Raw genomic sequence first — 16,827 nt, 5'->3', positions numbered from 1 at the left:
CAACAGGAAACAGTTCTACTCCTATCTGTCAGGGACCAAACTTCCCAAACGAAAGGGTTTCACTCGCTCCCTGTCATTCGGTCGAGGCACACGAAGTCAGACAGCAATTCAGCTAATCTTGTCAGCTAGCTATCCTGCAACCATGGGCCTTTGGAAGGTTCTTCCCATCCTGGTGTTGTGCATCCACAGCACCTTGGCAGTATGGACTCTGAAGTGGATGGCCACCAAGTACATCCCTTCGGATTATATCAACAATGGCGTCGGGGAACACAAGTACGACCAAGGTGCCGCAAACAGTGTGGCCTTTGATCCCGCAAGCTCCTTTGCATATGTTGCTGGTGAGTCAAACTCTCTTTTAATCAATCAGAACGAAGTTAAAAAAAAAAAAAAAAAATAGAAAGAATTCTGGTCATGCAATTGCATTGTGAAAGAAGCAGTCTCGAAGCAAAAGGTTGATGATGTAGTTCATGGAATTTCTGTATAATGCGAGGCTTTGGAATCATAACAATGATAAGAAGTTTACTCTATCTCCCTGATAAACACATACACTGAACAAAGTGATTGGGATATATATCCACACACACACACAATTGTGGCATGAATATTTGGTCAAACACTAGCTATTTTTCGTCATATTTCATTAATAGAGCAATTGAAGAGAAATTTTTTTCAGGAAAATTCTCCTGCAAACTGATACACAAAGAATAAGGAAGTTGAATTTTTCACTTTTAATTACCAGAACTCAACCTTAAACGAGTTATAACCTATAAACTACTTATACATTTCAAACTGGTCCAAGTTTTAACGAAGTTAAACTAGTCTTTTCTTTGATTAAATGATTTCAAAACTTATCAACAAGGATAGCAACGACAAAGTCGTGAGATTTCCTTGAAATTATTATGCTTATGTTAACCTTTTGATATGTTCTATTGAGGAAGATTCTCATTACTGATTTAGGACTGATTCGGCAACTAATACAATGTATGACTATGAAATGAATATGAAGATTTCAACATTATTATTTCATGATAATATTCTCGCCAACTCCGAATAAGGCCTAAAGAATATATTAGTTATTCTGATCCATCGCAAATCTGAAACGTAATTGGTTGAAGCATAATGTCAGACGCGGCAGTACATCCGACCGTTTCTTGCCGCATTACTTCCGTTCTTCAATCACCCGAAAGAGGGTCTTTCGAGAGGAGTCAGTCGGATCCTAAATTGGCCCCATCCGCCTGTTTACTTCTTCTTACAGGCAAACAGGGGCAGACAGGGTTTGAAAGGTTATACCCGTTGTGTCATTTCCATTGCGTCATTAAGGACTTTCAGATTTGCACGTCTACACAGTGGACTGCTACGTGTGACGTCCTTTTAAAGCACTGACAGTCCCTTAAAAGGATGTCACATTGCCTTAAAAGGACTTCACACGTAGCAGTCCACTATGTCGACGTGCAAATCTAAAAGTCCCTATTGCCTATACCAATCAACCCTAAATGGAGGCACATTATTATTCCCGTTTTACACGAGGCCTCGTTTCTGTAGCGTTATTAACATGTGCCAACATATCCTATGGACTCGTAATTATGCCCATCGAAAAAGGGGTTTCATTTTGATTGCGCTATTACCTGTGCCAATCAAACTTTGCTACGCAATTAGCTCTTACCCATGTTCTTTACCGCAATGCTTGCTCCATTCATTTTGCAAAGACCGCATCACTCATTGCAAAGACCGCATCACCGTATTGGGAAGATCGCACCACTCACTGACGCAAGTCAACGTCAGTAAAGTGATGCTTCAGCTAGTGACGTAGCGATTGCACCACTCAGGAGGGCTAAGAATACAAACCTTGATTAAGTTACTATTTTGAATGGAAATAGGCGTCCATGGTTAGAGGCTTTTTGTTTTCATAACAATTTTTTGTTATATTAATCAATGATTATACTGCAATAAACCGCCCCTCCTTTCTCTCGTCTCTCCCTCGTCTCTCCCTCCCCCCCCCCCCTCTCTCTCTCTCTCTCTCCTTCCTTCTCACTCTCTGTCAAATCACGTCATCTTCACTTTTAAAAGTGACCATGAATAAAATCTAAAAATATATGATAATTCCATAATTTCATTGAACTGTCCTCAAATATTTAATCAGGTTAGCTATTTGGAAGCATCCGTGTTGTACTGTGCCAAAGTTTGCCCTGTTTTAAAGTCCAAAATAAACCAACCCACCAACTTCAGCTGTCTCTTAATAAATTATCGGAAATTTAATTTGCCACTGATCCTATTGACCTTATGTTCCATTGCTGTTTATGACGTCATTGCTTAAAATAATGAATTTTCAATTTTTCATTATTTTGATTGTCTTTTGTGATCTTCAGTCTATATTGTCTTCTATCTGATATTCCAAAAAAAAAATCTAGACGCAACCTCAACATCGATAGTGTTACTAGCTAAAACAAAAAACAGCATCAGTTTTGTCGACAATTATAAGCACCGTTTTTTTTTTTTATAATAATCTATATCTTTTAATTTAAATGTAAAGAGATTGTATTCACTTATATTCCATGGTGCAAATTTCAGGCGGGAAATTATTTACCGCAAAGTCATGTTCCACGCTTATTCACCTATCATCACGAGGAACAAAGTTACTTTTTTTTTCAATCAGTGCAGTTCCTTTAACTCTTGGCGGTGTACGTGTGAGGGGGTTGATATTGGGGGCTGATTTTATCTACCATGGAATTGCTATGACTTCATCGAGGGGTCGCTAGCTTTTTTGTTTCCCGATACCACGTCCCCTCGCAATACCCCGTGATTCCCCTTGACTCCAGGCGACTATATGCCGATTAGTCACTCGCGGTAAACCGTTGGCAAAAGTGGAATAGCTCTAGGGGACACAAGAGCACATCCCCCACCGAATGGCAAATAAAAAGAAACAAGAAAGAAAAAGACGGGGAAAATGAAATGGAACGTGAAAAGAAAATGAGAGGTCTGGACCCACACCTTCTCATTGAACCTATGAACTACTTATAGTCGCATTTCACCAACCCTGGGCCCCCTCCCTCCGTGATATCGGTACCCCTTCAGTGGCGAAACATTGCTACGCCACTCCCGACCTGATGATGCCCGTGAATCAGAGAGAGAGTTCACTCGCAAATGGCGTGTAGAGATAAGAGAACTGCAATTCACCGGGGATGCTGACTTATGCTTCCGATCCTTTATCCTTTTCTTGCAGTGCTTATTAATGGGTTGACGGACTTGGTTGGTTAGAGAAATAGGGTTGGGCTGAGCGTCGCGAAAGGGGGATGTGGGCTAAGCCCCCCCCCCCCCCCTTCTTCATCTCTCCTGTTTTCCCACATTTCATTTCATTTCCCACAAACCTGAAACATTAGTTTTTTTATTCAATAGTTTCATCCCATACCACTTGTTTGCTCTTATTCACAGTCCATGTCACTCATTCACATCCTTGGAAAATGGAGTTTTGATACTTGTAGGCAAAGCGGTGGCAGATCTAGGCTAGAGGCTCTCCCAGCCCCCCGCCCCCTTCCCCCGTCTTCCAATAGTAGAACACAATTAGACATACCCTCAGCAGAACATTTATCCCCTAATTATTGTTCCCCAATCAAAAAAGCATCTGAAGTTGTGATAACATCTTCTTCTTCTTCTTCTTATTCTTCTTTTCCTTCTTTTTCTTCTTCTTCTTCTATTTTTTTTATTTCTTTCTTTTTTCTTCTTCATTGATTATTCTTTGGTGAATTCTGTCAAGCCTACTGAACCTTGAGTAGATTCTGACTCTTAAGAACAGGTGTATATGCAGGCAATTGAGCAAGTATCAATAAACAGTCAGTTACCTTACCGTATAACTTATAAACGGATTTAGGGGCACTGCTAAAACAGTGTGAATTGGGGTGAGAGAGATGTTGGGGGAAGGACCTAATAATATCAGCTGAAAAATAATAAATGCGAAATTTACAGGGTGAAAAAATTGATCATTCTAATTTTTAATAGAAGGGGAGGGGGGGGGGGGGGCTTTCCACTCCAATCCTCCCGCTTCAACGATATCTAGCTCTGATCACATTACGCTATTATTTGACAGTGACGGGCCCCTGGCTCATGCTGCGATGCGTCATTTCCCGTGTTATGGTGGTGATGACGGCGATAGGTAGATCCACTTTAATTCTCCTCGGGAGACACGATAGGCAAAGTTTAAACTGCAATAGTCCTGAGTTTAGTCACCCGATGGTGCTGCATTGCAGCCGCAAAACACATTTCGCATACCTAATTTATTCATTCATCCATTTTATTACACTGAGCAGCATAAAAACAACAGGGAAATTGAACATGACCAGATACATACATTATACACAATGAAAATAACTTAATACAGATAAAATTAATGTTATGCCGGAGTAGGCAGCAGCCAAAACAAGACACTTATAATGAGACTGATCCAGGAAAAAACAGAAAACAGATATTGTATATAACTTTTAGAAACCGATCTGAAATCACAACTACTATATTTACTTAAATATGTAGTTATGCCGGAGTAGGCAGCACCCAAAACAAGACATAATGAGACTGATCCAGGAAAAAACAGAAAACAGATATTGTATATAACTTTTAGAAACCGATCTGAAATCACAACTACTATATTTATATGTAGTTATGCCGCAGTAGGCAGCAGCCAAAACAAGACACTTATAATGAGACTGATCCAGGAAAAAACAGAAAACAGATATTGTATATAACATTTAGAAACCGATCTGAAATCACAACTACTATATTTACTTAAATATGTAGTTATGCCGGAGTAGGCAGCAGCCAAAACAAGACACTTATAATGAGACTGATCCAGAAAAACAGAAAACAGGTATTGTATATAACATTTAGAAACCGATCTGAAATCACAACTACTATATTTACTTTTTATCTCCCATTAATTTACCACGACATATCCGTTGTTTTAATATCCCCTTTTTTTACCTGAACATACAATCCCGACGTATGAGCGACATTAGAGAACAAATCTAGTTTGTCTCAAATGTCTTTTGTAATGCTCGAGTCTGGCAAAATATTGAAAGATAAGTATAATCCCTGAATATGCTGAAAAAATATCAATGCTGCTTGCGCTACATAATGTAGATGGTGAATCAAGTGTTTGCATCAGTATTCGCGGAGTGGCTTAATGGCTTAACTGATGTAGATGAGATATTAGCGCGCGTAATACTCTCTTTCTTTAAATAACTAAAGTTAATATCTGATTATTTTTTTATCAGATTTTCCCCTCTATCTGGGTAACTATTTTATTATGACATTCAACATGTTAAATTGTATGTATTCTCTGCCGGAGTACATATTTTTGTTAGGTAATACGTGTAATTTGTGAATCTATCATTATTTTATTCGACTCGATTCCCATACCTTATTATACTTCCTGTATATATCGTGTTCGGACTATGTAAATCGTTGTCATATTCGCACATTTCAATAGGTGATTTTAAAATTGTCCGGGTTGATTTTTAGAAAGTTTTTGCGATCGTGTCATCAGTGTTTTCGTCTCGTTGTTGTTATTGTTGTTGTTGTTGTTGTTCTACTTCTTCTTCTGAGTTTTGGAATGGGAAGATTTCCGATATGACAATATTGTTTAAACACGGTCAGATATTCCGTTTTATTTAAACCAGGAAAGGAAGGCGCCGTAAAGACAAGAGCAGGATTTTGAGTTAGAGAGATTTAAGATAAGAAAAACAAATTGTATAGACACGGCCATAGTTTTGAGCTAGAGTTCATGATAGACTCTAACCAGAAAAGGAAGGCACCGTGAAGACAGGAGCAGGGTTTCGGGTTGGGAGAGATCAGACGAGATTTCCTTGACCCCCTTTCCTGTTTTTCCCCCTATCAAAGGTTCATCTTAAGCCGCACTAGGGGGTGGCCCCTTCCTCTTCTCTTCCCGCTGCCCTTCACAGTGATCGAGGGTCGTATCAAGTTCCTTCTTTACCCTACATAATAAGTGTGATGAAAATCAAAAGAGACAGTGAAGTCGGATTTAATATCATGATCTTGACAAAGTTTTTGTTGACTTTGAATCAATTATGACATAGAGGATTTACTGATAGTATTGGCTTAATGCACAATAAGCCATGGACTTCCGTTTAATCCTTAAACTTATTTTCTGTCGGGGCTATAGTATTACAAATATCATATGTTATGTTCTTGATCAAGCAACAATGAAACATTTCAAGGAGCATTCTAAGTTGTTATCTTCTGACTGGAGATAAAAACAAATTGTATATATTTTGATATGATTTAAGAATTAATACGGGATTTCCGAATTCACTGATTAAATATTTTCTGTCGAATGATTCAGAAGCAATGTGAGTTAAAGTTTATCAGTTTATTCCTACAACATAATTATGGTTAAATATTTGCTTTGTATTCAGCTCTCTTGCTATCTACCTCCCTCCCCTACCCTTCTCCCTCCTCCTTCTCTCTCTCTCTCTCTCTCTCTCTCTCTCTCTCTCTATCTCTCTCTCTCTCTCTCTCTCTTTTTCTCTCCCTCACTCCCCCACCTATCTCCTTAAACCTTTCTCTTCTCACTATTTCATACCTTTCATTATTATAAGGTCGTTTGACCTTTGCATAACAGTATAATACATTTAGTATCATTATAAGGAGAAAAGTAAAAAGGAGACAATATTTTCCATCACTTGTTGTGGTATTAATTGATTATACTCTTCACCAAATAAGGTTAAACTGAAGGGACCTCCTCCCCCCCCCCCCCGTCACGTGTTAGTCACGTCTCAGCATATTCATCCTGAAGGCATTGACGTCAGAGGATATGAGCTCCTTACTTGTCTGACGTGGCCACACCCAAACGTTTAAGTTTCAAAGGGCTAGCCACACAGCACCAATAACGGTGACTATATTATAATGCCCACAAGTATAGCATCGGTTTATGTAGAAATGGTTTTGGAGCTGAGAACATTGTGCTGAAGGCTTATTAGCCTTTGAATTAGTCAGCAACACCAATGACCTAAATCTTTTGCAAAATATACCAATTTATAGTAATAGTTATCGTTATCATTATCATTATCGGTAATGGAAGACAATGGGGATCATCCCAGGAGTCCGACGAACAACAATTATGGGACAATATAGATATAAAAGAAGAAAATTCCTAAAGTTTCACGAGATGGACAGCTAACGAGGCCGACAAAAAAGGGAAATACGTCAGTCTAGCGAGCCCTCTGAAAATTGGCCAGAGGGTCCAAGAGATCAATAATGGCTGTAGATCTCGGAGGCGGTAGCTACTGGGAATATTAAAGTTACAGACAATATAAGGTCGACGCATTCCATTTTATAATAATGACAATAATCATAATAATAAAAATAATATGTCCATTTATATAGCGTAGCTAGTATAATTATGAATATAGTGTACTGCGCTTAATAAAAAGTATCACATGATTAGTATTATTCTGCATGGCTGAAGCTGAGATACCATGATAAGGCGCTTGACCAATCAAGGAATTTACCTCGTACTGGGTACCCATTAACTTCACCTGGTAGGAGAGTGGCAAAATGTAGATTAATGTCTAGACTCGAACCACGAACCTTGTGATCCATAGTCCGGTGACGTATTCACTAGACCACGACACCTCTAATACTTTATACGATTTTATATCTATCCCATCGGCCAGATTTTATTTCTACATATTTTTTTATTAGGAATTAATTCTGTCCTTGTGACGCTTATCAAGTCTTACGTGTAAGATAAGAAGAATTGTAACAGCAGTTACATGTATATATGATCTACGGATTAGACTTCTTAATTTACAAATTGAATTTGCCTTTAAAAGAAGCCCTGTTTTCTTCAAATAACCTCATATTTGATAATTCAATAATGATAAGGGGCCTGCTCTGTCAGCATCGAGTCTACATTTTTTCGATTTGTGATGCTCAGTAGATCTTTTTCTGGAATCCCTATAATGAAGTATATTACATTTATTAAACCGTCATGGGGTAATAAAGGAGACCAATCCCAATGAATTTATTATCAGAGGCACTTTTTAAATTGACTACATTTTTATGAATAGGCCAACGATCTAATGTAAATGGGTCCATGGGTATAGGCTTAAAACGGAAGACATTATGAGATATGGCAGATGCACTGACAAGAGTTCGGGTAGAGAGTTACTCTGACCAGAGTTTGGTACTTTTTTTTTTCTTCTTCTCTTCCTTTTCCTCTAATCACATGTGCATTTTTTTTTTCAGGTAATAAATTCATTCAGGTCGTCGATTACTCCAGATTCGCACGACCGAACATTGTCCGTCGCCAGAAGACGACGGCTCCGGCTGCAGATATCGCCCGATGCGGATTCTTGGTCGCCTGGATTACCCGCGGTGTCAAAATAACCGATCCGGGAACCGTCCATGTGTGGGATATGTACAGGCGGGTCAGTAAGAAATGGAATCTTCTATGCGATGCCAAGGGTGAGAATGCCTCTCAAATTGTTATCAAAATTAGTTCAAAATCGGAAGATTGTGTTCGAAAGTGGTCATTTAATTGTGTTGTAGACAAATATTAGTTAGTTATTTTGGATGTGTGAATGTACTAGTTGTGTAGAGTTGATACATTGGAAAAGTGATGTTTTGCCATCAAGATAATAAAACAATATTTTAAAAATGCTAAGTCCGACGGATAAAAGTGGAGGCAAAAAATTTCACTGCTACTGGAATTTCATATATTATAATGTGGGACAGCAAGATATAAATAAGTAATATATCTATAAATATATATATATTATATATTACTTATACTTATATAAATATATATACAAAATAATAAATATAGACTCCTACATCTTTTCTGTAATGATGAAATAGTATAAGCCGTAGAATCTTGTACGAGGTCACACAATTTAAAGTTTTTTTTTAACTTGATAAGGACTTCAAAACGATCATATAAATTATAAGAGAACAAGTAAGAAGCATTATAGTTAAAATAAAGCTTACCATTCACATGCCTCATGGACCGGAAGACACAGGAATACCCTTCATATCATCAACTTTTGTTCTTGTTTCTCTGTCTAGTCGGCGCCGACCCAGTCAGCCTGAAGTTCTTCCACAACTGCGAAACGATCGTGATCGCCAACAAGGGTACGCCGGCCGCAGATGCGGCGACCAACACCTTCACGGATCCTGAAGGAACCATCTCCATCGTCCGGATCGTGAAGGCCCAACAGCAGCAGCAGCAAGGCGGTCAACCGAACTACCCAGGACAAGGAGCCGGAGCCGGAACGCGTTTCGCAACCACTCAAGGCAATTGCGCTGCTCAATTTGGCCATCGGATGACCGTCACCACAATTGATTTCAGAAGATTCAATACCATGTAAGGATAAAGCACCCCCCCCCCCCCCCCCCCCCACGCGCGGTTGTAGAAATATTTTTTGTTTTTGTTGTTGGGGGTCGGGGATCGGTGGCTGTGAGGTTGGGGTTCTCGCATTTAAAATATTGGGGAAACTTGACGACATACGGGGAGGGCGTGAACCCAAAGAACCCCTCTAACATCGCTTATGCGCCGCGCAGCACGTCATAACCACGTACACAAAACGAACCGACTGCGATCCGATTCTAAATAATGATTTCAATATTAGAAATCTAGATTTATAGTGCATTTCAAACCTCCTAGTCGGATTAAAAGCCAAAAATGAGCCTCGAATCGAATATATAGTCATTGGACGACAGGTCCGACATCACTATGATTCGCTGTCAATATGGATTTGTATGAATTTATTAAAAGGAGGGTTGCAATACCTCGAAATTTCTATCTTATTTATCATATGAGTATTCAAAACCTCGATCATTTCATTTTACAAGTTTTAAAGTATAGTTCTATAAAGGATATTTTATGAGCAATTGCTATTAGTGTGTATGTTACGCGGCAACAGCGAAAAATATGGAGTATTGCGTCGGTGATAGTACAACTATCAGTACGACCACCACGACTGGCAAATGTACCATTTTACATGTGACCTCACATTGACCAATCTTGTTGGTAGATTCTTGGGTTGTAAAAAGTCATCACGTATATATATTTTTTTTAATCTTTCAGGACGAATAGGCCATTCCTCAACGGAGTCCGCATGCCATACGACGGTTCAATGGACGGCTCTAGGCCAACGCTATCCAAGGCCCTCGAACCAACATACGTCACTGGAGACCCAACCTACAACGATACCGCCTACGTCAGTCTCAGGGTATGTTTAGATCAGCTAGCAAAAACAAAGTCCTGTTAGTGTTTGTAAAGAATGGAGAGACCCATTGCACGCCTGGTTACATCACGTGGGATCTACATCGCGCGTTTGGACCCACGTCCTGTTTAAACCGCGTTCAGTTGGACCAACGGAACAGCATCAAGTTGGAACTGGGTCCCTTGTTGAACCACGTACCGTTGGTCCTGCGTTCATTAATCTGACCTTCGTCCAGTTCTATTGGGATTCTGTCCCTTTGGAACATTGTCTCCTTGGACATGCGCACAATTGGTCATACGTTGTACAACTGGACCTTTGTCCCGGTGGATCTGCGTTGCATCTGGTCCTGCGTCCAATAATATGTTCTTCGTCCAGTACCATTGGGATCCTCTCCCTTTGGAACATTGCCTTCTTGGACCTGCGTCTCCTGGACATGCGCACAATAATTGGTCATACTTTAAACAACTGGACCTTCGTCCCGTTCCAATTGCGTACCGCCAACGTCTTCTTTGACCCGCGTCTCCCTGGTACCGCGTCCCGTACTTGCACCCGCCTCTAGTGGGGTGGGCAAAACCGGCCCTTCCACCTTTAAACAAAATAATATTGCATACCTTTAAAAAAATACCAAATGAAAAGTTTTCCATTCAAGTTTTTAATCTAATAGGGGGCAAGCATAAAATCTACTAATCTGATTTAAGAGAAAATTTCGGAATTATGTCCAACCCTTTTTCAAGATAAACAAATCTAGATGCAGACACCCAATAATGACGTCAGTGATTTTATTTGATTTTATTTTTTCATAACGTACAGGCCAACAATGCTGTCGTCCAGCTCATCCTCACTCCCGGAAACGAGGCCATCACTGGGTTCAACCCAATGGGTATGAAAACCTGGTTCAACAACGATCTTGATGCTTCAAGTACACCTCGTAAGTGCATTGTTTCGTTAAAACCCTGAACGGCCCTAGATCAGGGATATACGAGCCCTCAAAAACGTATCTGAATATTTATCTGAAACACCAAGTTGAGTTTAAGAAAGTATGTGTCAAAAAAGTTCAGATCAAAAGATTTTTTGTTTTTCTCTCTATGAGTGACATGATTTGTAGATCTGAGGAAGCATTACATTTCAAACCGTTACCTTTCCTTTCAGGGGGCATATCCTTCAACAAGTACAACATGTACAGTATGAGACAGCCGAATGCCATCGAGTCCTTTGAAATCAGGAACCAATACAATCTCGCTTCATACCTCTTCACCGCCGATGAGGGCGCTACAACTTCTTACAGGTCTGGAAGCAAATCATTCACCGATGCTGTTCCCTTCTCCAGGCTCCAAAACCGTAAGTACATCCTGGTAGTGACGTCACTTCTAAATCAAAGGCAAAACGCATTATCCTTAGCGGAAGGGAAAATGACCCGGCCCACTATTTTGCTAACCGTCAAGATGACTTTGCATATATACAGTATTATGCAGACTGATGTCCTTTGGCAAGGCATTAATCTACTTTTGCCACTCCATACCCAGGAGAGAAATGGAGACCTGGTAGGATGACGAAAAAAATTGTGATATAGTAAATTAATTGCCATATGTCCTCACGGTGATTATACTAATAAGGTAGGAATACTCCCCAGGGAGTGGAAATGGTGCCGATTGTGCGTGAATAAATCCGATGACCGCGGTAATTCTGTAAAGCGCTTAGAGACGGTATTTCGTATCAGTAAGCGCTATATAAATCCAGATTATTATTATTATATTATGATTCCTTGTCATTTTTTGTCCATTTTTACAATCAAGCAATTCATGTCAATCACAGTAAAAGAATTCATTTAAAAAAAACAGAGCAATGAATGCTAGCATCACTTGTACAAACTTGCATTACCTGTATAAATTTTCATTACCTGCTTAAATTTTGATTAACCAAATTGTATTCATTCTTCTTCTTCTTTAATCCTTCAGTACCCAATTACATTAGTAGGAACCACACAGGGCCAGGACAGCTCGGTAAGTTCGATCAAGTGATATATTTTTTTCTTGTATTGGTTACTTTTATCCTTATTCCATGCAAGTTTTACAAAGGAGGTTTTTGTATTTAAAATCAAATTTTAGAGCGCTTTAAAAACATAAAATAATAATAAAAAAGGAAAGCGATTTCCTAGTATCCACTTTCTTAATTTATCTCGCTTAAATCCAATATAATCAAGGGGTAATGGTGCGGGCTTGAAGTCCCCCGCCAGAACAGCTACTGCGTGGTAGGCTTTATAAGATCTTATGTATAAGAATGCAGTATATTCATTTCTTTGCCCCATTTTTAAAATTTCTTTCCAGGCAATTTGGAAGTGAGTCGCGTCGACGGTCTGAGGAACCCCCAGAACCCCAATTCAGGCTACGACTACGTCAGCTTCTTCGGAGGGCGAGGAATTTCTATGTTCAAGGTAACTTGTTTCTTCTTCTTTATTCTTCCTCTTCTTCTCCTTCTTAGTTCTTGCTAGATATGACAAAAATTATTGTTTACCCTATACCTAACAATACGTAATACATGCAATTTGCATTCTGGCTATGAACATAAAACTATTCGTAACAGGTGAATGAAATGTTTCTTATTTTAGGCACTTTATAATAAAAATGGCCTATTCCGATGGTTCACAATTCCGACAATGGAAATTGATTCTAATATTCCGAAAACGAAAGAGCCTCAGGGTTTATGAACCTTATTATATTTTCGGAATTGAGAACCCTATTTCACATAACATTTTTTCATTTTCGAAATTACGAAGCTTTTTTCTTTTTTTGAATTATGAATCTTCAGAATAACAAATCTTCGGATAATTCCTCAAAAGTTCGGAATTATAAAGTCTATTCCATTTTCGGAATTACAATAAGTAGGAAACGTTGGAATTATGAACGCTGTTTCATTTTCCGAAATACGACCCTTCGAAATAACGAACCTGTGGAGTAATTACTAAAATGTTCGGAATTATATATGAACCTTATCTAATTTTCGAATGTGTAGCTCCATTATGGGAAATTTGCGTTGCGGAATTATGAACCTTCGGAAAATGATACACTGGTTTTAAAAAAAATGGATCTTCGGAAAAACGAGTCGGTCTATTAAACCCCCATTATCTTCCTTTTCTTTTACAGTTCAACGACACAAGCAGCAACCTGGATCTGGTGTGGGACAGTGGTGATCAGGTCGCCCGGGGCGTGGCCGAGACTTACCCTCAGGTCTTCAACTCCAAGAGTACCACCGCCGACGCGCAATCCCATGGACCCAAGTCACAGAGGGATCTGGCTTCCACCGAGAGGGTATTTATTGCATAATCAACATTTTCACATGCATGTAGTGGTAGTATAAGGGAGTTTACAGATAGCACATGGTACAAATGACCCCAAATATCCACAGATCTTTTACACATGGAGAAGTTCCCATTTGAGCATCTTAAAATAATAACTGCCAAAGTCCTAGATGTGCTTCATGAATACCTTTTGTTTGACCTCTTGAAAAGAATACTTTCACCTGCGTATCATAGGATGTACCGTTGGTGCATAAATGAATAATGTTACATAACTTTCACGAGCGCATATCCAGTATTCATCTCTGTGGGTTTTACCATTTTGGTACAAATGACCTTTATCTGCCCATGCGCAGATTGTATCTGTAAACTCCCTTATTCAAGGGGAGGTTCCAGGATTTTGTAAGCGGGGGGCGGGGCATAATTCCGATAAATCAAGGGTATAGTCTTTGTTGTGTATAGTTAAGTCTTGTTGGGTTTTAAAAGGGGTAAGGGCCGGTTAACTATTGTTCCCCGTAAAATTCTCATCTGGTAGCATAGCGAGGAAGCCGATGCAGCCCCCCCCCCCACACACACACACACTCATACGTGGTATTTTAAGAGTTTCAAAAATGCTGTAATCATTTTATCAAAATGATCGTTCATAATATTCTGAGAGAACTTTTGTAAATAATATGTTGCATTTATTTAGCGCATGACATGAAACATTTCAATGCGATTCGAATGGGCTATGAAAGAATGACAAATTCAGTATGATAAATACAGACCTTACCTATAACAAAATTGAGAATAAATTCTTAAGTCCCCCCCCCCTCCCCCGCTAAGTCTCTTCTTTTTCTTCTTCTTCTTCTTCTTCTTCTTCTTCTTCTTCTTCTTCTTCTTCTTCTTCTTCTTCCTCTCTCTCTCTCTCTGTCTGTCTCGATATCTCTCTCTCTCTCTCTCTCTCTCTCTCTCTCGATATATTAACTCTCTCCGTCTTTATTTACCTTTACAATCCCCCTTTTTTAATCATTTTAAAAATTATCCTCCTTTTTCTCTCTTCCACCAGGGTGCACAATGCAAAAGTCTTGCCGTCGCCAAAGTTGATCGTGACACCACCCTCGTCTTCGTCGGAGCCGACGGACCAAGCGTCATCGGTATCTTCAGCGTGTCCCAGAACGGCAGCTACCCCGCTTACGAATCGGTCTACCGCAAGGCCCCCATGGACGGAGAATTCTCCATTCTCATGGATAACAAGAACATGGGCGACATTGATCCTGCTAAGCTTATGTGAGTAGAATTGATTTTGTTTAAACTTAATTATTCTGATTTTATTGTATTTTTTTAAATTGTTATTATTTGTTCATTCAACTACCATCATCCGTATCATGTTTACGTGGGTTACCAAACATGTCATCTTCGTTATTTCTATTTCATTTCCCCAAGTAAAGCATGTTTTATAATTGAAGTATTGAATCATTTTCACTTTATTTTTTACAGATTCGTCCCAAGATCTGCCACACCCGACAACTACAACTATTTGATGGTGATGGGCAAGAAGAGTGGTACCCTCTCTATGTACAGGATTTTCAGAGAATCCCGTAGGAACATGCTGAACAGACTAAGTAAGAATTGACATTAATCTCTTCGACCTTTTCTGCGTTTATACATGTACGAGCAAACGTGAGCTATGATAGAAGAGTGTGGAATACAAGAGAAGAAAAGAAGAAGCAAAAATAAAAAAAAAAGAAGAAGGAGGAGAAGAAAATATAAGACAAGTAAAGAAGATATGGAATAAGAAACATCATAATGATAAAGATGAAGACAGTAAAGTAAAATGTTCCTTTCTCATTTTTTCTCCCTCTCTCTCTCAGGAAAAGAGGCCCTCTCAAGCGCTTCTGCTCTCAACCGTTCAGTGCCTGTCATTCTGTTGTCTTTCGTCTTTGCTGCATTTACCCGCTTCCTGTAAAATTCCAGGATAAAATCATAATAGAATTACTTCCAGTTATAATGGACAGTAAAATATAAAACGAAAAGTAGTTTTTCATTGTTATTATTATGTGTAAACAGTCTTTCTCGAAGTGATTAAAGGTTTTTCTGATATGGCCTGCACATTGTTTTATAACATTTGTTTTTTAATATAACCTAAGCATTATTCATTGCTGAATTATAAATAATCTTTTAACAATAATCAAGTATTAGAGATACAACATATTCTGTGCAACATGAATGGAACTTTTGTCATTTTAACTTCAACAACGGAAATGTGATTTAGGCTGGTCAATTTTATTACAACCCATGTTTTATGTTACTCGTTAATTTATTTTGCAGTATGAAGAGTGGACGTTCAATCCACAATGATGTGCAATAGACTCATTTTATAATTTTCAAGTAATCAAGAAAAGCTTCCTAGCGTAGACCAAGAAATTCTTGTCATGTACATATTACAGATCATGACTGTTAAAATGGTATGCTTTCTTTCGAATGTTATAAAGTTGTTTATTCTCTAGGTGTTCTATATAGTTGTATCTAGTTTGTGATTGATTACTCGGTGTAGACACGTTTTTCTGAAGATGTACAGATTTTCTCGTCATGTAGTTCTTCATACTAAGGATGATTATTCTGTCATTTGAATGATTTAATAAAATAACTCCCTCTTATAGAATGTTGTTATGTGTTCTCATATTTTATTTTGAACTACCAATAGTATTTACTTCATGACTGATTTGTTGAAAGGCGGAGGCACAATTCCGAAAATACAAATTCTGACAACCAAGGAAAACATTTTTTGTTGCATGAGACTTTGTGGTAGAAAAACAAGAGTATTGGTCGGCGTTTCCTTTTGTGTGTCCCACCTTGGTTTTAAATAGAGCAAGGGCTGGCTGTGTCTCCACTTGTGATTTAAAGGGGCATAGGGGTAGTACCGTGCCCCCCCCCCCCCCAGCCCCCCCCCCCACACACACACACACCGACACATTTTCGAATCAAAATCTGACTTTTCATTTAAATTAGAAAATTAGAAAATGAGACAAAAATAATCATCAAATTGCTTTTACAGCTTCTTAAGTCATTTCATTTTTTCCTGCTCGGCCACAGTGCGTCCAAGTAGAGGCAAGAACCGGAAACTGGGTTCCCGTATCTCAGTATCTCTTTAAAGGTCATTCATATAAACTGAGAAAACTTGAACGCTGACATTTGAAGTTAATTTGAAATATCTTCAAAAATGCAAATTCGTATAGTCATGATAGTATAATATGCATTATAAATAATCCTTTATAGGAAAAAAAACTTTTATGAAGCCCATGGGCTCGATATACAACG

At 38.8% G+C, this 16,827-nt stretch overlaps 1 protein-coding gene across 1 annotated transcript; it reads left to right on the top strand.

Annotated features, from left to right (window-relative positions):
- The first annotated feature begins 122 nt into the window (after nt 1-122).
- On the top strand, nt 123-16,171 carry LOC373518 (primary mesenchyme specific protein MSP130-related-2). Its single transcript, NM_214642.1, is given in 12 exon segments — nt 123-338; nt 8,257-8,475; nt 9,076-9,373; nt 10,097-10,241; nt 11,046-11,163; nt 11,385-11,573; nt 12,191-12,235; nt 12,560-12,666; nt 13,376-13,540; nt 14,576-14,796; nt 15,007-15,131; nt 15,381-16,171. Coding segments are annotated over 12 exon segments (1,923 nt in total). The 5' UTR covers nt 123-142; the 3' UTR covers nt 15,476-16,171.
- Nucleotides 16,172-16,827: the final 656 nt, after the last annotated feature.

The sequence above is a fragment of the Strongylocentrotus purpuratus genome, unplaced genomic scaffold (assembly GCF_000002235.5).
Source record: "Strongylocentrotus purpuratus isolate Spur 01 unplaced genomic scaffold, Spur_5.0 spur5_scaffold_16, whole genome shotgun sequence".
Lineage (NCBI taxonomy): Eukaryota > Metazoa > Echinodermata > Echinoidea > Camarodonta > Strongylocentrotidae > Strongylocentrotus > Strongylocentrotus purpuratus.
The sequence above is the reverse complement of the archived record's forward strand: the minus strand, read 5'-3'. Positions and strand labels throughout refer to the sequence as shown.